Source organism: Nipponia nippon, unplaced genomic scaffold (assembly GCF_047370975.1).
Source record: "Nipponia nippon isolate SJK-2023a ecotype South Korea unplaced genomic scaffold, ASM4737097v1 scaffold_6, whole genome shotgun sequence".
Lineage (NCBI taxonomy): Eukaryota > Metazoa > Chordata > Aves > Pelecaniformes > Threskiornithidae > Nipponia > Nipponia nippon.
Window position 1 is genome coordinate 45,443,928 of NW_028262380.1, and position 27,569 is coordinate 45,471,496.

The following is a 27,569-nucleotide window of genomic DNA, read 5'->3' on the forward strand; positions in this document are numbered from 1 at the left end:
TGGTTAGCGACCTGCTACACCACTTAAGCCCACACAAGTCTATGGGGCCATATGGGATCCACCCAAGGGTACTAAGGGAGTTGGCAGAAGTGCTCACCAAGCCACTTTCCATCATCTATCAGCAGTCCTGGTTAACTGGAGAGGTCCCCGTTGACTGGAGGTTAGCAAATGTGACACCCATCTACAAGAAGGGCCGGAAGGAGGATCCAGGAAACTACAGGCCTGTCAGCTTGACCTTGGTGCCGGGGAAGGTTATGGAGCAGACCATCTTGAGTGCCGTCACATGGCACATACAGGATGACTCAAGCAATCAGGCCCAGTCAACATGGGTTTATGAAAGGCAGGTCCTGCTTGGCTAGCCTGATCTCCTTCTATGACAAGGTGACCCACTTAGTGGATGAGAGAAAGGCCGTGGATGTTGCCTACCTAGACTTTTGTGAGGCCTTTGACACGGTTTCCCACAGCATTCTCCTGGAGAAACTGGCTGCTCATGGCTTGGACAGGCGTACTCTCCACTGGGTAAAAAACTGGCTGGATGGCAGGGCCCAAAGAGTTATGGTGAATGGAGTCAAATCCAGTTGGCATCCAGTCACAAGTGGTGCTCCCCAGGGCTCAGTATTGGGGCCAGTTCTGTTTAATACCTTTATCAGTGATCTGGATGAGGGGATCGAGTGCACCCTCAGTAAGTTTGCAGATGACACCAAGTTGGGTGGGAGTGTTGATCTGCTGGAGGGTAGAAGGTCTCTACAGGGGGATCTGGACAGGCTGGATAGATGGGCTGAGGCCACCTGTATGAGGTTCAACAAGGTTAAGTGCTGGATCCTGCACTTGGCTCACAACAACCCCATGCAACGCTACAGGCTTGGGAAAGGGTGGCTGGAAAGCGCCTGGCGGAAAAGGACCTGGGGGTGTTGGGCAATGGCTGGCTGACTGTGAGCCAGCAGTGTGCCCAGGTGGCCAAGAAGGCCAATAGCATCCCGGCTTGTGTCAGGAATAGTGTGGCCAGCAGGACCAGGGAAGTGATCGTCACCCTGTACTCAGCACTGGTGAGGCCACACCTCAAATCCTGTGTTCAGTTTTGGGCCCCTCACTACAAGGACATCGAGGTGCTGGAGCGTGTCCAAAGAAGGGCAAGATAGCTGGTGAAGGGTCTGGAGCACAAGTCTTATGAGGAGTGGCTGAGGGAGCTGGGGTTGTTTAGTGTGTAGAAGAGGAGGCTGAGGGGAGACCTTATTGCTCTCTACGGCTGTCTGGGCAGAGGTTGTAGCGAGGTGGGGATCAGTCTCTTCTCCCAAGTAACAAGTGATAGGACAAGAGGAAATGGACTCAAGCTGCACCAGGGGAAGTTTAGGTTGGATATTAGGAAAAATTTCTTCACCGAAAGGGTGGTCAAGCATTGGAACAGGCTGCCCAGGGAAGTGGTTGAGTCCCCATCCCTGGAGGTATTTAAAAGACGGGTAGATATGGTGCTTAGGACCTGGTTTAGTGGTGGCCTTGGCAGTGATAGGTTAATGGTTGGACTTGATGACCTTAAAGGTCTTTTCCAACCTAAACTATTCTATGATTCTATGATTATTTCATTGGATCCACAGGTTATGGTTCCTTATATGAACTGACTTCTATAGCTCAGTATTGAAATGGAAGAAGGGCATTTCTTACTGTGTCTCCTTCTCCTTGAAGAATAGTTTGATGTACATTAGTATCCAGACATTGGAAATAAAGCCTTAAAAGTTTGGGACAGGTTACTATACACGAATATTATCTGCACATTGGAAAGCCTGCCTTGGAGTAGTGGCAACTGAGGAGGAAGTTTTAAGAGTCTGTTTATCAAATGTCTGTATCACTTGGGGCTATCAGCTGATTTACTTCCTCATGTTCTGATATTACGTATCGTGCTAATAACTATAATATACTTTAGTTAATGAGACCAGGGAGAATGGAAAACCTTGGTTTGTCCCCAGCCAGCTCTGCATATTTATTTATCACCAAGATACAATAAGCCAGTTGGTCAGCTATAGATCTCTACACTGTGTTCACTGGTAGGGGCAGCCTAACCTCAGTCAGACTTACCTGCAAATTCCAGCTGTTCTTACAGGATGCAATGTCAGGCATTTTTTAAAGAAAGACCTTGACATATTATCTTACATAGGCTGTATCATTTACCTGCAAAGGCATACAAAAGTATCCCATTGGCCAGAGTGGGCATATTGCCCTTAGTGCACCTTATGCTCAGAATACACGACTGGTAAGTTTTCCTTGAACCTGAGCCTGCTTCTATGCTACACCAAATGCAGCATAGGCAAATTCGTCTCCCACTTTTTGGTAACCTATTAATAGATAGATCTGATATTAAATGAGGAAAATCCTGCTAGGAGACTGTCCCATCTTTCTTTTGGGGAAAACTTGGCCAGACGTGGGAAATGATTCCACAAGATTTCTCAAAGATAATTGAGCTTGCTTGTTCTGGGCATTGCCTGACAACCTTATGCATATTACTGCCTTTTAAATGACTTTATTACCTATGTGATTCCTAACAGGGACTGGGAACTTTTATGTATGTGTGTACATACATACATCTACACACAAACACACACTTCCCTCCCCTCTTTAATGTTCTCATTATTTTATTTGATATTAAGATGTGTTCTCTCTCTATTAACATAGGTTTTCCTTCAGAATTTTGGATAAGCAGAATTTCAGACTCAGATTTATTTTTCCTGGGGTTTATTCCCCTGTGTTCCTATACCAAATATTGTTACGTCAAGTGGAAGCTTAGGCCCTGTACCCAGGATACATGTACATTTTTGTCATTGTAGCCCACAGTTTAGCTGTTAGTCAGAGTTGGTTATAATGGTAATTTTATGAGTTCTGTGATTTTCTTCATAGAATTTTACAAATATGAACTGATCATCCATCATAGCATCCACATAGAAAATCAACAACTGTTGTCTTAATTGGCACATGGTAAACTGAGGAGAATGTCCTTTTTTGTGGTCATGAGCATAAGCAGAGATATTATGAGACTTCATGCTACAGATCTGATTCCCACCTCCACAAAACATTATGTCATGCCTCTCATTCAGCAACATTGCAGTAGTAGGATTGAATAGTTCCATAAATGTTTGTGGCCCTTCAAACTTGGAATGAATATCTGCCCAACTCTGGCTTTCCAATGAAATACAATAGAGAATATTTCCTTTTCTGACTGAAAGAAATGTTAAATAAGGGTTTATAACAAAGATTCAGAACTTCTCTTTCAATGTTATACAGAAATTACTTAACTCCTCCATGCCTCAGAAAAAGAAAAATACGAACACATGGAGAATTTATGCTAATTTGATTTCAGTGTAGATGATTTCACAATATCACTTTCATTACTGCAGCTGTTAAACTATATCTTTCTAAATCTGTATTCGTAAAGACACTGTCTTGCCAATGGAGAAAACTACATGAAATTAATTCTGAATAATGTAACAGTTTTGTTTTAGTTTTACAACAAAAGATCCCATAGGATTAGCTGTATTAGCACTATGTGCATTAACAAATTGATCTCATACCAAATATGTGATGAGGTTTTTAGTTCAAGACAATGATTTTCTTTTTTGTCATTATTTAATTTTATACATTTCAATGTGTTTTTGTTCCTAAGGTCTGGGAATTGGGAACATGTTTTATGTTTTTTATGAAGATGGCATCAAAGTAATACAACCAGTGGAATGTGAATTTCAGAGACATATTAAACCTAGTGAAAAACTCCTCGGTTTTCAGGCAAGTTATTTTTTTAAATGTATTTGTAGTGTTTTCTCAATTATAGTTTTCTTTAAATAAGAATTTATTATTGCTAGTTTAGTGTTTTCTGCTTGATAAATTCAGACAAGTCTTCTCAATTAATAAGTAGCTTATAATGGTGGACTCAAAATTGCCTGTATTTTCCTTGATCAAATCCAAACTTTCAATCTCTCTCTTAGATTGAGTATTCCTTCTATACTTTTCAAACCCTTCATTTTCTTTGGCTTTCTCTTTTCCCAATCCTTTCCTTTAACAGCTCTCTACTCTTTATTTCTGGTTTGGTGGTTGTTGTTTTTTCTCCTCTCTCCCCCAGTTAAGTGCATCTCTGTGAATCAGGGATTGATTCTCTCTCTATTAAATATAAAATCTAAAGTTATCATTTTTAATGGTTTCTTTTTTTCCACTGGATGTTTGTCTATATTAAACTGTAAGCTATCATGAGACAGATCCCTATGCTGTTAAACACTCTTATAGCTCCATGGAATTTAGTAGAGATGATTGATGCTTTGACTTCAACTTACAATTCATATAAGTAGTTTCAATAACTTTATTGTTAACAGATTTATAGCTGATTTCACCAAATTCTGTGCGTTTATGGAGTAGTTTCCATGTGTAGCATACATAAAAATGGTAGTATATTCTCCACTTCAATTTATTCTTTTGTTGTTTTTCCTTTAGTGCTAATCAAATTGCCAGCTGACATGATGCATGTTCTCACAGGAACACTTCGTACTAGTCACTACATTAAGACTTGTTCCATGTGATCTATCACCTTTCAAAAATAGTAACTTTTTCTCATTATTTGAATTTGAATGAATGACCTTGAAATACATAATAACCCATGAGCTGTACACTTTGGTTTTTTTCCCTAATACCTAAAGCACACTGAAATAACAGCAGAACTGTCTCAATGGAATTTGCCTCTTCAGTTATCATTATTGATGTCAAAGGCTGCTGTACTCAGCAGCAAGATTTATTTTAGTGTGAATAATTATGCTTTGAACAGCTAATCATACCTTGATTTGTGCTGCTTAAGTGAAATTAGGTTGACACAGCCAAAAATAAGCCAAAGAGCTTTTTTATGGCTGTTTAATTCAAAAGCTGATTATTTAAGAAGTCTGTTAAAATTTTATTGGTCTAAAGTACAGCCTAGATTTTAAGTGTATTTTTATCAAAATGTGGTAATAATCAGGATGGATAAGTCAAATTTGTTTCCTTTTTGTAGCTTTCAAACCTAAAGTAGCAAAATAAGTATGTCCTTCGCCCCTGGAAAAAAAGAAAAAAAAAAGACTGGGAAAGTAGGCTACTTGATAAATTTCATTTTAAAGTAGGTATAGACTTGTCCTTCTTTGGATATCTTTGGTTTGTGGGTAGGTGTGGTAAATATATAGCCAGAAATTAAGCTTTGTACCTACATGCATGTCATTTTGCCCATTAAATTCAACAATATTTCTACTTATTCCCCTGAACACTGAAAAAATCTTCCCTCACATATGGTGGTTAATAAATCTTTATTCCTGCAAGAGAAATCAGAAATATTTTGAAAATATGTCCTTATGTTTTTCTACTCATAGTGACAACATTGTTCACTCTGCATTCAAAAAAAAAGGAAAAATTGAGAAATAGTTTTCAGTAAAAAATTCTGAAATTTTGAAAAAGCTCTTTAAGATGACTTTCCTCCTAGAAGAAGGATGAAACATGAGTTTAAAAGAATTCCCTGCATATACTGCTAATGCTACGACAAAAGTAGTATATTCTTGAAAAAACTCATTGACTATGAAGCTTTAGACAACTGTTTCCTTGTTTGAAGAATATCATATCTTCCTCAAGCCTATTTGGAAAATCTATTTTCTCTAAATAAGAATAAAAAAATAACTCAGTTCTGTCAGATCAGGATCAGATTTTTATCAAGTTCAGCATGTGATTGTTTAGTGGTAAGAGTTCATGTCATAAATTACTCGTTAGTAATTCTCTTTGATGCTGTCGTATAACTTTACTAATCAGAGATGTTGGTATACTGACTGTTTTGAGGTGGCTTTACACAGCCTTTCACATTTACGGCAGCTATTGCTAATAAAATCTCCATCACGCATCTCTCTAACATATACCTAAAGGAAACACATGCTTGCTTAAACCTCTCCCGATTCTCTACACTTTCCTGAATTAGCTGTTCAAGTGATAAGTAAAACCCTAATATACCTGTTTCATTGCCGAACATTTGCTAAAGTGTAAGAACATTTCTAAATTCCGCAGCACAGTTTAGGTACTAGATGTGTTACAGAAAATGGATGGATGGTGCACGTGATACTGCAGTGTTCCTCCCTAGGTTTCCTGTTTACCTGCCAACAAAATAAATTACCTTTAGCTGAGCTCCTGTAAAAGAATGAACTCAGATGTTCTAGATGGCATTGCATTGTATTGTGAACGAATGTTGCAGCAGTTACACACGTACATATTTAGGTATGCCAATTTTGCAAAAGGTAAATACAATTTCTCAATAACTATATACTTGAGAACCCTTATCTAAATATTTAATTGCCTCTTATGCCACTGAGTGTCAATACAGCAAAGCACTTTAGTGTGTGTTTAACATGGGAATCAATTAGACTTTCATTGTGTTTAAAATGAAGCAAAAGATTTAGTGCTTTACTGGATCATCATGGTTCAGAGGAATATAAAGAGCTTCCTCCTCTGCTTCCCAGAATCTCCTAAATTACTTGAATCTTTCAAATTAATATCAAATGAAAGTAGACTTTTACTAGGCTGATAGTGACAATTCTAGATGCATAGGGACAGAAATAAACTTATTTCTGTTTTCTAATGCAGATTATTGTTCAGTTACACCAGCTTTGACAGCTGTTTGTTTAACCTGTTGTCAAATCGATTCTTACCCATGGTCCAAGTAGAGTCTTTCAGCTGTTAAATGTCTCATCATTCTGAAGTGCTTGGGGCATTTTCCTCACTAACATGCAACCTCTATTTATCTTCCGCAAATTAATATTTTCCAAAGCCTTTAAATTCTAATTCTTATGCAAAACTGTTTTTGTTTTCCCTTCCCAATGAATCCCAATTAGAATAATTATTTCAGAAGGCTGGGGGTGGGAAAAAAGCAATTGAAACGTGTGCCTTTGCTGAGACCAACGGACAAATCCTTTTGGTTTCAACATAATCCTGATTTTCTCTTTATTACAAGAACTAATGCATAATGGCCGTATTTCAGTGAACTAGGCCACCTCACACTTGAAGTTGAATATGTGCTGGAGGTGGGAGCAAAATACTTTTATTTCAAAATAGCTAATGTGACTACATGGCAGAGCACAGAAATGAACTTGAAACACCCTTGTTAGTCCACAGAACTTGCTTCGGTTTACACTCTTCCAGCACAGTAAGTGTAGTAAATGCAAGATTTTTAATGTTTGTTTGTTGACAAAAATGTGAAAAAGATCCACAGTCTGATTTTTACTACAGAATGTCAAGTAAACAGTAACTTAATATAGGTGATACATAAATTCATGTCTTAATACATGCACTGTTGTAACCTGTTGATGTCACCTTACGCTTAGACAGTCATAGCATAGATAGACATTTCATTGTACCACTTAAAGAGCTTGACTCAAGTCTTGTTAGAACACTGAGGACCCTTGCATTAAGTGTAACTTTATAAACATACAATTTGCACATATAAATCTACAAGTACATGTTTTCTCTTGAGAATTTCTTGCCCCAGACTACCTTGAAAAACTTTAGAGAAAGTTTTATTTTCCTCCATCTGCTGACTTCTTACAGGGCAAGTCTCTTTTGATTAAAAAGTCGGGGGGGGGAAACAATTAAATCAAATAAATTGATGTTTTATCAGATGTTAGCTTTTTTCAGAGAGAATAAATTAGGAAAAAGTAAATTGCTCACATTTTAATTAGAAGAAGAAAATGGTGGTTTTATGCTTATATTTTAAGGAGAAATTATTTTAACAAGTTACCCAACCACTGGGGAAATTAATATAGAGCCTCAGAACTGCTGCCTGTAATGTAAAAGAAATCCAGACTGTCTAATCAGATAAATGTTAACTAGAGAAACTACTGTATAAACTGATTGATGCTGGGGAACTCTATTTTGGATATGAGAATTTTGGTGCATAATTTTCAGTGTTACTTTGGAGAAACAGTTTTTTGCTTTTATTTTAATTTTTCAGTTTTTTGGGGCAAAGTGAGAGTTGGCATTGCATTAATAGAAATTTCTGACAACATAAACAATATTCTAGAATGAGTAAACTGCATTTGTATATGTAGATTTATTTTTTACTTAATATTTTTTACTTTAGATCTGAGAAAGTGTCACGCTTTCTTTCTGTATTTAAAGTGGAACAAGAGGAGCAAGGTTCATGAATTATATAGATAAGAAGAATCATGCCCTGTAGTTTCTAATTTAAATATATGTGTGTGTATACGTCTATATACATATATAAAAAACCTAGATTTTAGTGCTTTTACATTGGAATAATATTTAGAAATACACTTCAGTCAGTATTTTAGACTCAGATTCAGGAAAATGTTTAAAGAGGTGGCTTAACTCTGGATATAGTTATAAGTGCTTAACTTATGTATTTTCCTGTTCTGTTATACTTTCCACAATGGGAGGTATGATTAGTGTAATCATTTACACTAATCTATATGATGCCATGTGAGAGAAACCTCGATTCCTTCAGCAGGAGTTGGTGTTATTTTTAAATAATGTATTGAACGTGTCCTTGTAGAATTCACAATACTAAAAACTGGGATAAACTAAGGTGAGGCCCTGAGAGACATGACTGAAAAGGATGACACAGTATAGAGTTGTTATAAACATTTACAGGTGCATTATTTGAAGAAGGTGTTCTCTGAGGAAGAAAGAGGACTGTGTAGAACAGTCTAAAAGTAGGTATCTGTTTAGATAAAACATGGAACTAAGACAAGGCACATTTGGAATAAATATAAAAAATAATTTGAGATCAGTGAAACAACCTTCCAATTGAAGTGACAATTACACAGAAGGCAAATGGCAATAGATCATTGATCTGATGATTGCACATAATATTAGAGACACTTATTTATGTTGACGCTTCACTTTATGCGATGAAAAGCTTTTAGCCATATTTAAGAATGAAAGTCCTGTTTGTCATCATGCCTATCATTCTTTAAAAACCAGATTTTAAACTTCGCCCTTCAAAGTGCATGGCTTTTTAGCAGTGCAAAATGAATCTTACTCTTTTTACTTATTTCTAAGTTCTGCTGAAGTTCCTGATTATGTGCCATCCCATGGTACCTGAGTTTAGTGACCTTTCCTTATCAATGTGATTTCTGAAAGACCTTCCCTTTGTTGAGGTTCAACAACCACACAGGACTAAGTAGTGGCTTTCGATCTCCTGTAAAGAAACTCCCTCTGTTAGAGCTGGAAATTGATTTATTTCTTATTTTGACATATAAAGATTGAGTCTATTTTCTCAAACGTACAGAGGCACAGCAGGCAAAGCATGTTGATGATACAGAAAAGTTAGTGTTGAAATGCATCATCTTCTTCTTGAAAAGCATTGCTTAGTGCTGGATATGTTGTTCTGTCACGTTATTTTTCCCTCTCTTTTTAAAGGAGTCTGACACTTAGAAACAGAGTTCTTGTTTAAGATCTCATCAACTCTTGCTGTTCATTCTACATTGAAGTCATCGTCTGCTGACATAATTATTTTCACAGTGACCAGTTACAATGTATCAGACAGAGCATTCTAAATTAGGAATAAGCAGCAGATAAGTGCTAAAAAGAAATAATACTTATGATTTGGTGAAATTGCCCCTTGTGATGAAAGGAAAAAAAAATTAAGACAGAAAAGAAGAATAGGTCAGGAAAACAAAAAAGCTTGTCACATGCTGTACATCTCCAGGCAGAATATTTTTCAGGTCCTTGTTTTTTACATAAATTTGATGTCCATTATAGGAAAAATTCATGCTATTTCATAAAGGGAATTTCCAAATATGGTAACATATTTGACCAAGGAACTTTTAATTTTGATAAAAGCAAGCTTTCACTGGGAGCAAATAGTTACAAATAGATAGATAAAAATATAAATACATATATGGTGAGTGGGAATATATTTATATAAAAATATGAATAGTGAGTATGTAAACTATAGATAGCTATTTTGAGCGAGAGTGTATAGTTATATATATTATAAAATATGTATATGAAATATGAATTCACTGAAGTCAACAGGAATTTTGCTTTTGTTTCAAATTCATCCTTTTGCAGGGATGGAAGGGCAGAGGGCGAAGGAATGATAGTAAGAAGCCATTTGGTATGTGTTGGGTTTAACACTAGTGAGATAGGCTGTGAGAATGTCTTATGGCAAAAGTAGCCAAAATTCCTGATCTTTGAAACAACATATCAGTACTCCATATGACGAAAAAAGCAGATCCCTGTAACTGCTGCTGCTTTGCCCTATACCATGTGACAACTTGCACCACACCTCCTTCTCTTCCCTCTATTTATACATTATCATCTTCCCAGTTTAGTACTTGCCTGCCTTACTGCCGTGTTCTCAGAAGTAAGTGTAAGCCATGTCTATAACTGCCTTCCTTTGCAAGATACTGTGATGGTGCAGATGGGGAAGCTGATAGCTGCTGCACAGTAATGAGACATTGTGTGTCTAATGTGTTTTTCTGTTTTTAAGGTCTCCTGGCTCTTGCTCACTTTATTGCTACACGTATTATTGGTTCAAATGGGTTTCTTTCTCAGGACAACAGTGCTAACTGCTTGAATGCCTAGAAAACACCCAAAAAAGCTGGTGTATGGTTTACACTAAAGTGCTTGTGAGTTGTGTGGTGGTTACACGTGCAGTTTGGCTAACATTAGTCTATGTCTTAATGTCTCCTGTCTTTTTCCCTTCCCTAAATTTTCTGAGATTTTATTTTACAATTAAAAAAGAAGAAAAAGAGCATAATTTGTCTTTCTATTGCATCGCTGACTGTTTTGATTCTTACACTTTCCATGTTTCTGTTGAATTATAGGATGAAGTTTGTCCCAAAGCAGATGGAGATCCTGTTCAGCAGTGTGTATGGGCAACTGCTGTTAATGTAAAAGACAAGTTCATTTACGTAGCTCAGCCCACACTTGACAGAGTTCTTATTGTTGATGTACAGTCTCAGAAAGTTGTACAGGTATTTATTTCTAATTTTTAACTTAATATCTAATTTGGACACAAGAATTTAATGTTTTCCTTCATATTTTGAAAAAAATGCAATTAGCTTGAGAGTAAACACAATATCTAGAAAAAAAAACCATCTACCTTCAACATTTAGCAGCAGTTCATGTTTAGTGACTGTTCTTCTCAATAGGCAATTGGGAGGGAGAGAATCAACATGAAAATACCTCTTATAAATATTAATCAAGTAGTTTAGGAAATGAGTTCTTTGGGAAGTTTCTGGTTTGAGGTACTTTTCACTTGAAGATGAAGATTCATTAAAATAGAGTCTTATCACAGGAATGTGTCTGTCAGTTTTGATAGGAAAGGTTGGGGATTAGGTTTGGCTACAGAAGGTGGAGGACTGTTATTCAGTAAGCTTTTAGACAGAGAAATTACTGCAATTGTGGAAGACCCAACACCACCCTTAGCCAAGATTGGACACCGTGAATTTGAACAACTTCTCTATTCCTTTACTGTGTAGGCACTACTATCAGTTTCCCAGTCTCTGGGATGCTGGAGATGCTCTGCTTAGTCAAAATAATTCATTGGGTAAAAGAGAAATCGATGCTATGGTACAGGGATTAAGGCACTCGTATAGCTTGTGGAAGACCAAGGTACAAGGCAATGCTGAAATGAATATTAGTTTTTTGGAGCAGTACAGTTCCCTCAGGAGAGCCTGAGAGAGTCGCAATATAATCCAAACAGTCAGTAGTCTCACTGGGATGGAGTAAAAATTTAATGTTTAGTTGCCACCACTCAAATCAAATACTATGACTGCTGTATTCTTGTCTCGCTTTCTGTCTCTTTTTTTCCTTTATGTATCTGGTGATATCAATGATATCATCGTACTATGCGGTTAAATAGGGGATTTACATGAGGACAGATTTTAGTCTGTGGAATTGTTAAAGATGTGAAGATGAATTTAAAAAAATAACATCCATAAACTTATTAAATTCTAAAAATATATTTTCTGAATATGAAGAGACTATTTAAAGTCTTAAAATGTTTGTGTTAACAAGGCATATGGAAAAGGCAAAATCATAATATTTTTTGCTATTTGTTTTCTGCCTAGTATTCCCACCATATTACACTATTTTTCTTTTTTTTAATCAGACACATACAATAGAATATATTCCATTATATAGTCTTTAGTCTTTCACGGTGATGTCATTTGACCAGAAAGATTAGCTTTATTTTACTTTCAGTGTACAAAAAAAGTCAATCGATTATAGCTGGGGATTGCCAACAGTCTTGTCAGCAGACAAGGGGCTTGTTTTTTGGTTGAGTTTGTGTATTGGGGGGGGGGGTAAGTACATTACAGATCATATAAAATCTTGAAATTTACTTTAAAAGCAGGGTTGTTCTTTTTCTGAAATAAAATTATTTCCTGGGCAAAGAGCTCTGAAGCTAGTTAATAACTTGTTAACAAGCCTGCTCTGATTCTCAAAAGAAAGGGCACTTGTATGTGAAAATGATAAAGAGGTTTTGACACCACACTGGGTGTTCTGATTCAAATTTTAATTATACAAATGTGCCTAACATCTACAGGGTTACTTACAGTATCATCACATTCTTAGGAAACACATGTTCTTTAGCTAAATAAAACATGGAGTTTTTTTAATTAGAAATCTAACCTAAATTGTTAATAAAAATATTTAAATAGAGCTTTTCTTCATGCATTTTGCCTTTTTCACTGATAAATGAATGAAAATCTTTAATGTATAGATTATATATTGTATATTAGGCTCCGGGGAGACCTTACTGTGGCCTTTCAGTACTTAAAGGGGGCTCATAAGAAAGATAGGGGCAGATTTTTTAATAGGGCCTGTAGCGATAGGACAAGGGGTAATGGTTTTAAACTGAAAGAGGGTAGATGCAGACTAGATAGAAGGAAGAAATGTTTTACGATTAGGGTGGTGAAACACTGGAACAGGTTGACCATAGAGGTGGTAGATGCCCCATCCCTGGAAACATTCAAGGCCAGGCTGGATGGGGCTCTGAGCAACCTGATCTAGTTGAAGATGTCCCTGCTCATTCCAGGGGGGTTGGACCTTTAGAGGTCTCTTCCAACCCAAACCATTCTACAATTCTATGATATTAATATACATATATATTACATACATTAATGTAAAATTTAAAAATACATAGCAAAATTGCAATTTTAAAATTACATTAACTTGACAATTTTCATTTTAATAATTTTGCACTCTTTAAACGTTTGCATTTTCTGCCTTCTATATTCTGTGTCAGCTGGCTCAGTAGACATAACTTCCTCAAAACCTGACCTATCCAAACTGTGACAGGGTCTGATAAAATGTTTCATTCAAAAAGTTAATAATAAAAAGTTATTAATTTTTTTGTTCTTTTACTTTTTTTTTTGTTAAATTGACCTTTGCATATCAAAGTATAGATGAACTGAGTGGATAATGAATTTTTGTTTTCTGAGATCAAGACTTTTTTTTACAGCCAATTCAATATATTTCTGCAGGAAGAGAGACTAAAAAAACCATAGTCTTACTGAAATCCACAGATCTGAAGCACTGGAATCTCTGGCAATGGTTTCCCTGGTCTCTGGCTGACATTCACGTGTCATCTTGTTTTCCTACAAATGATGGATGAAATACCAATTTGATTGCATTTATGAGCATTTAGACTTCAGGGGCAAGAGCATATTACGCCTTTTGAACTCGCTGAAAAATATTGAGAAGTTGGAGGTTCTTTTAAACTTAGGTTTTATGGAATGGTTTGATTCGTAGACTCTTCTAATTTGCCTTCAGTTACATTAGTTGTTATTTTACTGAGTGCTTTACCATTAACTGAATGTTTAGAGATACTTACCAGAATGATGTATGTTTTTGTTACTTTTAATTAAAAAAGTAAAATTCAATAAATTAGCCACTAATTAGAAGTACACCTCTCCCCCATAAATATGCAAAGCGGTTCTCCAGTTTTTGGATGGAATTAGATAGGTTGCTGTTCTATCACATAAATATTCAAGATTCTGTAATGAGCTGAAAAACAGACATACAGGATGCTTAGGTGCTACACAGAGGTCTGTGCGCTAAATCTCTGCTCCTTAGCAAATATATTGAGCTAAAACTGGGTACTCCAGAAGCCTTCATGCTCGTCCAGGAAAAAAAACCTTTCACTTTCAAAGAAATTTTATTTTGAGGGATAGAATAGCATTGCTTTTCCATTACTTTAATAATATCCAGATCGTGAACTTAGGGAAGTATAGAATGAAATTTATGCCATCTGTGGAAACCTTTTGTAGGAATGAAAGTCTCGGTTTTGATGGTGATAGGATGTTCAGATAATAATGATAAATTATCTTTCCATTTCACAATACTTAACACAGACATCTGGTAAGACAGTATGACTAAGGGATAACAGATGAACTGGTTAAGTAAATTAGACTAAATGTGTTACTTTCACTTTTGGGCACCTGAGCAGAATTTCTGCTATATGTTACTGACCTGAAAATTATTTCCTAGGATACAGTTAGCCAAATACATGGGAAATGTATTACGGGACTTGCTCTGTATCCAGCTTAACCATGTTGATATTCAAAATAGACTTAAAAAAAAGACAAGTAAAAGTAGTTGCAAACAAACCAAATAAATAATGAAAGCCCAAAACCTATATAAACTTTTACATGTAGTGTAAGACTATAAAAAATAAAACCACTGTTGATTCACAGATGGCTTTTAGAATTGAAGTAAGGCTAATTTGGAATTTAGCGGCAAGTCAAGAGATAACCTTGTTCAGCATTTCTTATAACAAGCACAGCCCTGTCTTCCTTATCTTTTAACAAGAAGCATTTATTTTTGGTTTTGGTTTTTTGCAAGCAGGAAGAATTTTTCTAACATGAAATATAGCTCTACTCATGCACGTACACAACCACTCATACAAACAGGAAGCAAGGAAGGGAGTTTAATTTCTCAGCCAGATCAGTCTATTTTCATTACTTACATTACTGCCTAGCACAGAAAAAAAACCCAAAATGTAACTGATTTTTGAAGAATAGATACTAAGCTGTTCATAAATGAGAGCACTTTGCTTACTAGACTGCGTTCTCTCTAAGTGTCATATTAATACAGAGGATATTATTTACATTTTAACTATTTCTAGTCTATATCTTAAAGAAGAAACAAGCTGTATCTGCTCTGTAAATTAGGCTTTCAAAAATGCATACTCTGGTAGGAACAAATGTGGAGAAAACTTCATATTTTGAAAGTGAGCAACACTAATAAAAATTCTGTCAAGGTGCAAAAAAATTGAAGACAACTAAAAATGTATTTGAAAGGGCTTTAAGTTGTGCAACTATGCTGTTTTCTGTGTAAAAATATTGTTGATTTGGATTTGCTTATTACGGTGTTTTCTCTGAAGTACTACTATGTATGTTATATTTATTCCTTTCTACTATGAAAGTTAACGTAAAAGATGTGTGTACAGGTGCACATATATAACAACTAGATTTGAGGATGATTTATTTCTATGACAACTATATTTATCAAAATAAGTACTTAAAGAAGATTCTAGAGCCGACTAAATTGAAATGTATTGGAAACATGGATGGTCTATCTTAAGAGAGATATATGTAGACTTTTTGATTTAGCCAGGTAATTCTCATTATAAAGTTAAGAGAAGTATTTGCTTTCATTTGTAAATTCTTGAAAGCAAGCACTGTCACCTGTAATTGTCCAGTATTGCTTAGCAGCGCACCATTAACTGGGATGACTTAGAGGCATGCTGAAGTAAACAGAGCTCATCATCACTCAGTCCTCACCGTGCTGCTGGCAGATCAGCCTGGCTAGCTAGAAGCAGCTGTGAAAGCCTGCTTCCAAGATGCTCAGCTCCTTTCTGCTGCTGGCTCCTCTCTTGGGAGCTGCATTACCTGTGCTTGACCCCACGGGCAATTCCTTCTTCTTCTTCTTCTTCTCCTCCTCCTCCTCCTCCTCCTCCTGGCAGTGCTATAGCCCAGACCCTGAACATTGCTGGTACTCACGCAGCAGAACACATGTGGGTCAGACCTTTTGTCTGGGGAAGCCAAAAGGAAATTTGACACACCTGAACATATTAGTTATACAACAGCCCAAGTATAATTTTAGCCAACTTGTCTTCTAGTCTGCAGCAGAAAAATGTTATCAAACACGAATGACCTTTTTCGAGGGGTATCTTTCTGATTTTAAATGAGCCAGTGAGCAACCTGGCTTCATTTTCCATTTTCAAAAGGAAAAACAAATTCTGCCTAGATGAAGTTGTGGCTTGCAACACCTCAGGAGTACAGTTAAGTATCATCAGCAGTCTCAGCCAGCCATTAGTGCATTATCTTGAGGATCTACATCATTAGTTTAAATTAGGTTCACTTAATTAGCCAGCTGGTACTCTCCTTGACAAACTGATAAACAAGCTGTGCTTTACAGTTCCGGAATGGTGAGACTAAAAAACAATTTCCACTTATTTTTCTGCTTTAATGATGAAAATAGAAAAGTAATCCCCTCAGTTGTTTGCCTCGTGCAGAATGTCTTTTAATCAAATATGTTGTCAACCCATTTCATACTCTGAAGTCTTCAGTTCTTCTCATAACAAAGGAAGTGTAGAGCTCAACTGTCTTAAAAGGTTTGTGGTCTCAAGAGACAGTGCTTAAGGTTGTAGGGAAAACACTTTGGTTCTGATCACAAGTCTACCAAAAGTAGCAACTAATTGGAAAACATGAAAACGATCTTTCCAACTTCAACAGAATATATCCAGTTTAGCAGAGATAGGAAGCTTTGGGCGTAGCAACATTGTGTTGGTTTTATGCAGGACTGTGTAGTAACACCTTGCATTGATTTCAGTATGTGGCTTGAGAATACTCTTCCCTTTTTAACCATTTACAAATAATTGGTGTAGTTTTTAAACTGATATGTGTAAAGTGAGAGTGATGGTAAGGAAGGAAGATAAGTACTTTTTTACTTGATTTAAAAGCTTTGTTTTCAGCTTTTTAATAGCTTCAGTTTAATGTAATTTTGATGCCAAATGTTAGAGCATATAATGAATAAAAATCACTTTTTCAGGAAGTCAGTAACTTTGAATTAATCAGAGGGCTGTTTCAGCAATTGACAACATAATTTTTAAATGCAATCTGAAAACATCAGGAAATGCATGTCCAGTCGTCATTCCAATTCAAGTGTATATATTATTTTTCTTTTGAAAATGTGACAGAAATTAAGGATTTCTATTTTTATTATGTTTCAGGCAGTAAGTACAGATCCTGTTCCAGTGAAACTACACTACGATAAATCACATGATCAAGTTTGGGTGCTGAGCTGGGGAAACATGGAAAAGAATTCACCAACTTTGCAGGTGAGGTGATCAGAATGATTATATGCAAGGAATTCTAGACAAGGTGAACGTTTGTGTAATTGCAACATTTTGTATATTTTCCCTTACACATTATTATCATGACCCCTGCAGGGGCAGTGAAATGATTTCAGGTAACCAGAAAACAATTCAGACAACTGACTTTGCTAAAGAAGTTAGACATTATTTTCAGCACCCTTACTCAGAAGTGACAATGCTGAATTGATAAAGGATGAGGAATACAGCTGAAAGCAGCAGCATGTTTTGTAACTGCCAGTCTTTTGAGAGCAAACTGTTTCTGTTTATGATGTTTTTTCCACTAATTAGAGGATAAACTGGATTTTAGGCATATTCCTATTTCACTAAAATTATATTGATGCTCTGAAGGTGACAAGCTCCATCTTTATTGTTGCTTTTTTCAGATGTAAAATATTAAAAATCCTTACTTTTCCCGTGCCTCTGAGCAGTGGCAAGCCTAGCGGCAGTTGCTAAAGAAACATTTCAAGAAGCTGTACTTGCATTCCTACTTTTTCACTACTTTCTGTTCCTTATTTCAAGTAATCCCCTGAAAACATGGTGATGGTCTTTATGTCATAATTTCAAAATTATTTTTATTTCAGCTTACTTTTCTTTTCTTTAGAAGTTAATGAAATCTTTATGCATTAAAATATATATATAAGATAAAGAAAAAAAGATATTCAAACACAGGGCTCAAGCAGAAAAAAATGAGTAACATTTGAAAACACCTTTTTAGCACCTACAGGCTCTTAGTAACTATGAGTATGCAAGGTAATTTGTGGGAGTTTAACTGTCACTTCTCCCCAGAAAATGACTGATAATTGAGTCAATCTTACCATGTTTTAAAGCAACTTATCATCTTCACTCTCTTTTTTCCTTATAGTATAGATAATCGATTATTTTCTTTTCTCTGATCTGCTCTTAAGTGCATGTATGTGAATATCATAGTGGCTATTATATGGAATTGTCTTTTATTCACCCATGAACATTTACCTCAGAGAAGGTCAAAGATTTGGGGATTCAAGGAAAATAGGTTCATAACAACTTAAGGAATGTGTAAACCCAAATCAACTTGCTCTTCTGAAATATGTCTACGCTATGTTGAATTACCTCATGACTGACAAGAATTGGGAGTATGCATAGCCATAGCTTCCTGTGGATCAGTTGATAAGATCTTTTCACTCTGGCTGAAGTGCTTAAGAAATGTAATCTCACACTAGGATCTAGTGTAAAAAAAAAAAAGGTAAGCAAAAAACGTAGTTTGCACTAAGGCTAGAGGCTTTAGTATAGTAAATGAATAAATATGGACTCAGTGGTGGAAAAAAAAAAGAAAGGAAAAAAGTAAATAATGAAGATTAGGTGGTCAGGTATGTAATAATTCTTTGAAATCTGTAATGCTGATCAGCTTTATTCACTGTCATTTCTGTTCTTTTTCTTGGTAACTGAAGGATAATACAAGAGAGGAATACAGAGGCAATACTGTACTAATTTATTTGGATAGAGATTATATTTTGAAAAAGTATTCCTATAGTTTATAATGATGTTACTTTATGTAGGTGATGACACAAGCCAGTGGGAGTGTTTCTCATCACACAATCCATACTCAGCCAGTGGGAAAGCAGTTTGACAGAGTGGATGACTTTTTCATTCCGGCTACAACCCTCATCATTACCCACATAAGGTAAGTTTTAGCTGAATTATAATTAAATTTCAAATGAGGTATAACATTTAAATAATAATTTTAAAACATTGAAAATCTGAGACCAGACCACCTACTTCAATATTGTTTTGCAGCACCCTTCATGAACGAACTAAATGCAAGTTTTATTGAAAACAAGCTAGATATCAGAATAAAAACATTTATTGGAGTTCCACTGCTCTGTGTACTACAATTGAGATGTAATATCATCTGGGGGTTTCTTGAGGAAGTGATAAGTGTAATATTCAGATAATTCCCTAATTTAGGAGCATGAATCTTAATTTGTACATAATACTAATTTATTCTACTGCTCAGAGCAGCTGCCATATGTAGTATTTGCCATATTGAATTACATGTATGTTGTATTGGAGTTATTCTCGTGATTAATGGACCAGGAAAAAAAACTTTTGGAGTTTTAAAAGGAATTGTGATACAACATAACTTAGCCTCTTTACGAACTGGCTTCTCCTGCTCATTCAGTTCTTTCTACCTGTTTTTTCATCAGGTTTTCTGTTTATAAAACAAACCATGACTGAGCATGTAACAAACTGTTTAGATGCATGAATAATATTTGCCTTATTTCATGGATGCTGAGTATATGATGTTAAAATAGTTAATACTGTAATCTATGCCAGGAAACACTGTAAATTCTTGGGACCTTAGTTATTTCTCTCAGTGAACGTAGGATTGTCTTTGTGTTTGTCTAAAGAACAGACAAATTCTGTCTGTGATAGAAGTACTCTAAGTATGGAAGAATGGAACAAAGTGACCAGATGGATTTTAAAACGCATATGGGACAGAGAAAGAGAGTGTGAGAAAAAGAGGGCAACACTTAATACAGGCATAAAGCAGAAATCTTTTCAAGATCTCCCCAAGGCCTTTTAAATGAAAATCTATTTTTCTTTCTCAAAATACATTAGTAAGAATGTAAAATATAATTTTCTTTTCATACTTTTTCTGTAACTTTTCTACTTGTAGAGATTGAAAAATTGTGCAATCTAGGATTTGTACATCTGAATATTGTATTAATGTGTATTAGCACTTTGTACGTTTAGGACTGTTAGGTTCTTTGCAAGGTGACACAGACCCATTTCAGCTCAAAACACCTCTGCAAATAATTAACTCAATTGTTTATTCTGCTCTTCCAAGTTAAATTTTCTATAGAAATGCTTTCATTAGGATGATGTTAACTGTCCTAAAATTATGAGACATCATTCACTTTTAGCTAAAATTTCAAATCATGTATGTAAATATGCATCTCCATTAAAAAAGATATAATTTCTGATTGTAGTGAGTGGTAGTCTTTTAAATGTGAAAACATGCAATTTAGGATGATTTTACAATTGATTCCAGAATTTACTCTCTATGTGCCTGTGATGAATCTAGTCTTCTGTATCAAAAAACATTTTGCTTCTCCTAATGAGGTTGTTGATGAAAGATAATTTTTTTTCATTTTCTACAAAACTCTTAACTAACAAGTAAATTAGCAGTCAGCCATATGCAATTTAAAAAGGAATGTGTAAATTAATATAGCTGAATAGTAAATTGACTCTAAATACCATTACTGCCACCTTTCTCGAATTGAGTAGGTAAATGCACGTTGTGTCCCTGAAGTAATCTGCAGTCCTCACACTCAACCTTAGAAAAGCATTAAATAATTCTGCTACATTTGGAACAGCTATGCCTTGAGAGAACAAAAGTTACTGCTTCATAAGCTACCAAGTAGTAGAGGTACTACCCCAACAGAACTGACATTTAGGTACATTAATTTTCATGTAGATAGGAAAAGATGGATAGGGGTAAACATCATACAAGGAGGGGAACCAGGACTGGGAAAAGAAAAATAGGCCCAGTCCAAAGCTAGTGAGGAATTCATCTTGTCTAACTCAAACAATTTTAAGTTGTTATTTTGCCTAAATGGGTCAAGTAGGTGCTTTCTGCTTTGCCTGGTGAGTCACAGCTACCTTCAGCTGATGAGTCATTTCACCTGCCCTATATGCAATTTAGGAGAAAGGAGAATTAAAGAAAACACACAGAAATAAAAAAGGAATATGAAATCCAATTAAACAGTGAAAAAATACAACTGGACAAGTGACTGCAGGTATATAATAAACATGTACATCAATTCAGGCCTAGTATAATTATCTTGTGATGTTTGCTTTTGCTTTTTTTTTTTTTTTTTTCATTCACATGCCAGATGAAGACCAAAAGAAAATTTCTGAAGTCCGACAAAAAGCCTGCAGTAGTTTGTCCAATGCTAATCCATAGATTTGGGTGTTTTAACCAACAAAATCAATTAAACAGCAATAAACTTTTTACCTACTTATTAGCTTACTTGAAACGCAGAGAATCTTATTTTAGTTTTCTAAAATGCTACCTAATTCTGAGTGCCTTTTCTGGAAAAGAAAAAAAAACCACTATGTAGACAAATACTGTATTTTTATTTTTTGTATTCTTTCAAGAGCTATTTATGTGAAGTTACGCGGTCATTAAAGAATTTGCCTTACATAAAATGTCTGGCCTTCACTTTGATTTTTTTGTTTAAATAAAAATGAACTATGTGAGCAGTGTGTCAGGAAAGGTTTTAAAGTAACTGTATTTATCAAATTAGTAGTGATGTAGGAAAAACTGTCTATTAAATCTAGCTTGTCACCAGTCAACAATAAAAATGCTCAATAACAGCATGTGTTTGTTAAGGATGTTAGGCGACAAACATAAAGCTTGAGTTTATTATTCTTTGGTGTATATACCAACCAGGGGAGCATTTTATGAGTGTGAATAGCAGAAAACAGGTACAAGGGAAATAACCCCTCGACCTTTTAAGAATAGAGTATATATATTTTCAATATTTGGCCTTATACATTTACCGAGAAGAAAATTTGATTCAGTGAACTATTTTTTGTGCCAAAGCAGTTCAGAGCAACCAATGATCTTGCCCTTAATTGTCTGCTATTACCATTCCTTATCTTAAAAATAGACGTTTGCAATTCGTATGTGTGATGGCTGCAAAAAGATGATTTGTACAATACTCATGGAAATATATGCTTGGAAGCCTAAGGAGCAAAAGGGCTGATTATTTCAGCTCCACTGTTCGTAAATCAAAGTGAACAAAAGATAATTGGAATAAATTAAGGTCTATCATTACACTGCTGTAAAATGTTTCAAAAGCAATATTACATGAACTCACTGTAATGGAGTAACTCTAACTTTTTAGATGTTGTAATCCTTTAGCAAGTATTTTAAATGTCATATAGTTACCTGACCTAACAAGTGGAAGAATGAGCAATGTACTCACTGGTGAGATAGCTCAGGATCTGAATAGAGTTAAAATATTCTCAGTTTGAGTTTTTTCTCTCTTTTATTTCTCTGTTTTGTATGGTAATAGAGGAAGCAGTCTTTCTAAAATTATACTTAGTCATTTGCACAAAACAGTCCAAAACCTAAGCTTTTCTTTAAGAGGTAATTGGAATATGCTGCCAGTGCATTCCTGTGAACCTTGTTAAATGTAACCTATGTGGGGTGGTGATTCAGTAAACTCACACTTCATTCCAGAGTTTAAGTCCCTACAGAGGTGTGAAGTAGCTGAAGGACTGTGAGAGCATTTTCAGTATTTCTATGCAAATAAGCAAACAGAAAATATTATTTTTCTTCAAAAATCCTACATAATCAGAAAGAACTCTCTGTTCAGTGGTTTGCAAGTCAAACAATGGAAGTGGTAAATGCTGAGTGAACTGTAGACAAAGCATCAACAGAAGAGGTAGAATTAATTTGGGGGTTGAATTTTTCACATAAACAATATGATTTAGCTCAAAGATAAGGGGCAATTTAATATTTTACAAATTCAGTTAATAAGACACATTAGGGGAGTGGAAAGTTTGAAACAATTCTTAGTCATCAAGCTATAAACATACATAGTGCTACAGGGGAAATAACTTGAAAGCTTGAGGAATTGGAGAAGGAAGCTCAGTAGCACCAGGGCAAGCAGAGATCTAGAAAGTAACTGCAATTTCTAAGAATGATTGTGGAATCTATCAATGAATCCTGCACGGTAGCACAGCACACAAAGGAGGTCCATCTGGGTTAGGGCTTCTCTCTGCAGTCTCCTACTCTGTAAATTGTGTCTTTGTGAGAGTAGTGCTAAATGGAAACCTTGTAGTCATTCTTTCCACTCTCTGTATATTTGCCCCCAAAAGGAGGATCCTTCTGGTCCATAAATGTGTTGCTTTTGAAAAAGAAGCTCATAGGGACTTCTGGGAAAGACAGAGGGGAGACAGTAAAAAGTCTTTTTCTGCATCTTTTTTGCTTTAAGTAGTAGATTTTACACCATCTTTGTTCCAGGGGGAATATGAAGAATGAAAGTTTGAGAGATTCAGTTCAGACAGTTTAAATGCTCTGAAACTTACTTTGTTCGACTACCACCATTGGCAACAGCAACTACTGTTGAAATAAGTGCCTCTTTAGAAAATGTGCAGGTACTCTTTTATCAAACCTATATTCTCCACTTCATTTCTCCTCTGTTCACATGTCCCCGCCCAAAAAGCTAGGAATCCATAAATGTAGCCACTACATATCTTCAAACTAGGAAACTCCCAGTCCTTTACGTACATACAAGATATGCCATATGCCCATACTTACACTTCATCTGTATCTTCCTTCAGCTCCACTCTTATATTCTAACTCGAAGGACCTGTGTTTGCAGGCTTTAAAATGTGCTAGGCAGTAAGGATTCCCAACTGTGTCTGTGGAAAAGCACCTACAGAAATTATGAAGTAACTGCCAGCACTCCACAAAATCAGTTAAGATTTGCTGTCACTGAAATCTGGAAAAGACCTACTGTTCTGAGGTGTATATGACATCTTTTAATCCAGGTCATTTTGGAATTTGTGGAGAAAATGTTTTGAATTTTAAAGTTCATTTTCAGCTCAGTGTTAGGAAATTTAATTAATACTTCATTACACATTTAAATGTAGCTAAAATAAAAATATTTTTTATAATGTACTGAAATCTGTGATTGTTTCTGACCTTGCAATATATATGTACGTATGCAGACACACACACACATATATATAAGAAATCAGTCTTGAAAACTGTCTTGGTTCTGGAATCAGTTATCCTGCATGTCTTTTCCCATGTCAGCTGACAATACAATACAAATGCTGCTTGACCAATTTATTCAACTCGTGCTCCAACTCTTTTCCTCGTAGGTAGCTTGAGTAAAACTTCACAAAGCTCTCAAACTAAAAATGCCATCTGTCAACAGAAACAAAGATTATATCAAAAAACATTTCCACTTCAGTGTGGCTATTTAGAAATGAAAATTCCCTTCAAATGAGATTGCAGTCAGCCTTTGTAGAGCTATAAAACTATAGCATCAGTAAAAGGAAAATTCTTCATGTTCTACTTGTCTTTCCCCATTAGTTCAGGAAACAGCTAGAACCTGGCTTAAGCAAGTCTAGTCGGCTTTACTAAAGCGAAGGGGAGTTTTGATAAACTGTAAATGTAATAAACTCACACTAAGTTTTTTCCCTTTTGCATGTGCAGAAGTCATTACAGGAATATTTACCTTTGGGATAATATGATCTGTCCATCTGAAGTGGCCAAACCAACCATTATTATAAATAAATAACTGTTGTACCTGTCCCCTAGTACCTATATGCTTTTAAAAATTCAGCATGTATCAGTATGTGAAAATACATGACACAATGAAATGCATAAAAATGTAATCAACTATGAGAAGGAACTAGTCCCTGCAGTTATGGCACATAATTTCTGGTATCCAGTAACTAGAAGTTATCTTATCTTAGTGCTACCTTAATTACTCATTGGTTTTCCAAATAAACAAAATTATAAAGATTAATATATTAGCTTTGAGGCAATCTTAAAATTATGTAATTAACCATTTTTCTGTATGTTTGCTAGTAAACTACCAGAGCACAATTATTTAAAAAAAAATTATGCTGGGTCTGGCTTGTATGGAGTTAATTTTCTTGATAGTAGCCAGAATGGTTCTGTGTTTTAGATCTGTGACTTTGGAATAGTGAAAATTTGTTCAGAAATCTTCATTTGCACATTTCTATTTTTAAACATTTAGAAAATACTTTTATTCATTGCATTTAAGCTTTCCTGTTTGATGTTATGTTACAAACCTGTCTTTTAATTTTTAGTAAAGCTGAGAAGTTTGTGGGATCATATAAATCAAAGACTTTAAGGAAACTTCCAAATCTACATGGATAGGCTGTTTTGTCTGTATTCCTTCTATGGGTTCCCAGCTGTCGGCATGCAACATTTTCTTGTGGATAAAATATCCAAACTTCCATCTTAACAGAGGCCCCACCACTGCCCCCCGCCCCCCGTATTATCTATGAATTAGAACACAGCAACTTGCCATGGTGTGCCTGATTTTTTATCCCATGATAATCTTACATTTTCAAGACAAATGTCATCTCTGGTGCTTTTATGTGCCCAAAATAATAATTTATCATATTTTTTTACATACAAAAATGTTTTTTTGCTTCCATCTTAATATTTTCTTGATTTGGGTCACTAGTAAAAAAAGAAGGTAGAGAAAGGAATAGTGGTAAAGTTCAGTATTTGTTCTTTTGAATGTTCACATATCCTTAGTTGTACCAGTATGTGAACTTTATTTTTAAAATGAAGAAAAAGATCTTTTGAGACGGTTTTGACATATGTAATTTATCACCTTTGTAGTCCTTATCTCTACCTCATTATTCTTTTTCTACTAGTACTGACTATTTCTTTTGGCATGTATAAACTTGGCTGTGCATTCCATATGACATCTGCCCACCTTGATGTTACCACATTTTCTGGAGTGCCACATCTTCTTAATCCTATCCTGCCTTGTACTGACATTTAGGACCATTTTTAGGGATGTCTTTTGTTCACTGTGTCTGTGTAGCTAGCCCTTTCTTTGACCTTTATTGCTTTAAAAATGAAGTGAATTTTTTTTTTATTAAATTGCTAGCTCTCCTTCCCTACAAGGTACAAGAAAGAAAAACACATTTGCTACCAACACTACAAATATACTTTTGCTGACAATAAGTTCCTTTATTATATAACACAAATAGTTTCATATATTCCTGGATTCTAAAAATATAGAACTTGGAGATGTTTTCCTTTGTCCTAAAATTTCTTGGATTAATTTCTTGGGAACACTTTAATCACTGGACAATAATTTGCAATAATTAAAAAGTATATTGCATATACACATTGCAAGTGTTCCACGAGAGAGCCCTCAGACAATTCATAGGCTCCTGCATCACTAGTACCCTGAAAATTCAGGATTTATCCCTACCCTGTGCAAACATACACTAAATGTGAGTCAGAAGTCCTGAGCTATGTGCAACTTGTTAAAAAAAGTCAGCTCTTCCAGCAAGATAAAAAAATGACTGAAGAAGCCACCATAGTATCTGGCCAGCTATGGGGAAATTTTCCCAGTGGTTCTTTACACATGGGTCATTTGAGGATATTCTTCAAGATGAATTTGGATTGACGGTCCATTTCCTTCCTCTGGATCTCTAGTGAGATATGACTTAAATGCCCTGCAAGTAAAATCTTAAGCTGAAATAGTAATAAAATAAAAAAAAAAAAAAGAAAAAAGAAATGGAAATTACATATAATAATATTTTTTAAAGGATTTCAGGCAGTATACAATTTTTGTTATCAATATGAGACTTTAGTTAAGAAATTTTTAACTTTCTCTTGTAAGCATTTATATGCTTTATCCAGCTGAGTTACAGAAGAGAATTTGCATAGAGTCTCTCCCAAGAATAAGTGTTTGAACGATTGTATCACTTGTGATTTTTCTGCCTGAGTGAAAACTATTACAATAAGAATGAGGATTTTGTTGATGGTACTTGCGATGTCATTCACTTTGGCTCAGCAGCATTCAATTTGTGGTGCTCATTTTTTAGAGCCTAGAGCTAATCTTATTAAATATGATGTAGGATAAACTCAGAAACTATGCTTCCATTACTGTCCATTACTGAAAGCTTACTAACGCTCAAAAATTATTTATTTTATAACATTCATTCTCTGTCTCTGTCGCGTATTGTCTAGGAATGGAAGTTTTTCTATTCAAATTCAAGCTCTGATCACAAAGCTTAATTTTAGGAGATCCCTTTATTCTAAGAACACAGCACTTGTCAGGATACTTTCAAGCCCTTGTAGAAATGATATTTCTTCCCTTCTGTCTTGCATGGCTGTCTTGAAGTTCTTGATACCCTTATTTTTCCAAATAATGGTCAGTATGTGCTGAGAGAGAAAAAGAGAGGAGGAATCATTTTTGTATGTTTGGCCATCATTGACTGTGGGGTCTCAGCCATCCAACTTAATCCTAATCCAAAATTAGGATCCTAACCCAAAATCCTAAATCCAACACTAAATTCACTCACTGCGAATGGAAATAGAGAAAGCATGTTCACTTTTATGAGGTATGTACAAAGCAATAGCAAAAAAAGAATAAAGATCTTCAGTGTTGCCACAACAAATCTG

At 35.4% G+C, this 27,569-nt stretch overlaps 1 protein-coding gene across 2 annotated transcripts in view; it reads left to right on the forward strand.

Moving 5' to 3' along the window:
- FSTL5 (follistatin like 5) overlaps window positions 1–27,569 on the forward strand; it is a 326,873-nt gene that overhangs the window by 279,104 nt on the left and 20,200 nt on the right. For both annotated transcript variants that reach the window (XM_087737586.1, XM_087737587.1), the window contains 4 exons: window positions 3,650–3,768; window positions 10,821–10,970; window positions 17,237–17,344; window positions 18,916–19,040. In XM_087737586.1, the coding sequence (XP_087593712.1) occupies window positions 3,650–3,768; window positions 10,821–10,970; window positions 17,237–17,344; window positions 18,916–19,040 (502 nt within the window). The remainder of the gene's footprint in view (window positions 1–3,649; window positions 3,769–10,820; window positions 10,971–17,236; window positions 17,345–18,915; window positions 19,041–27,569) is intronic.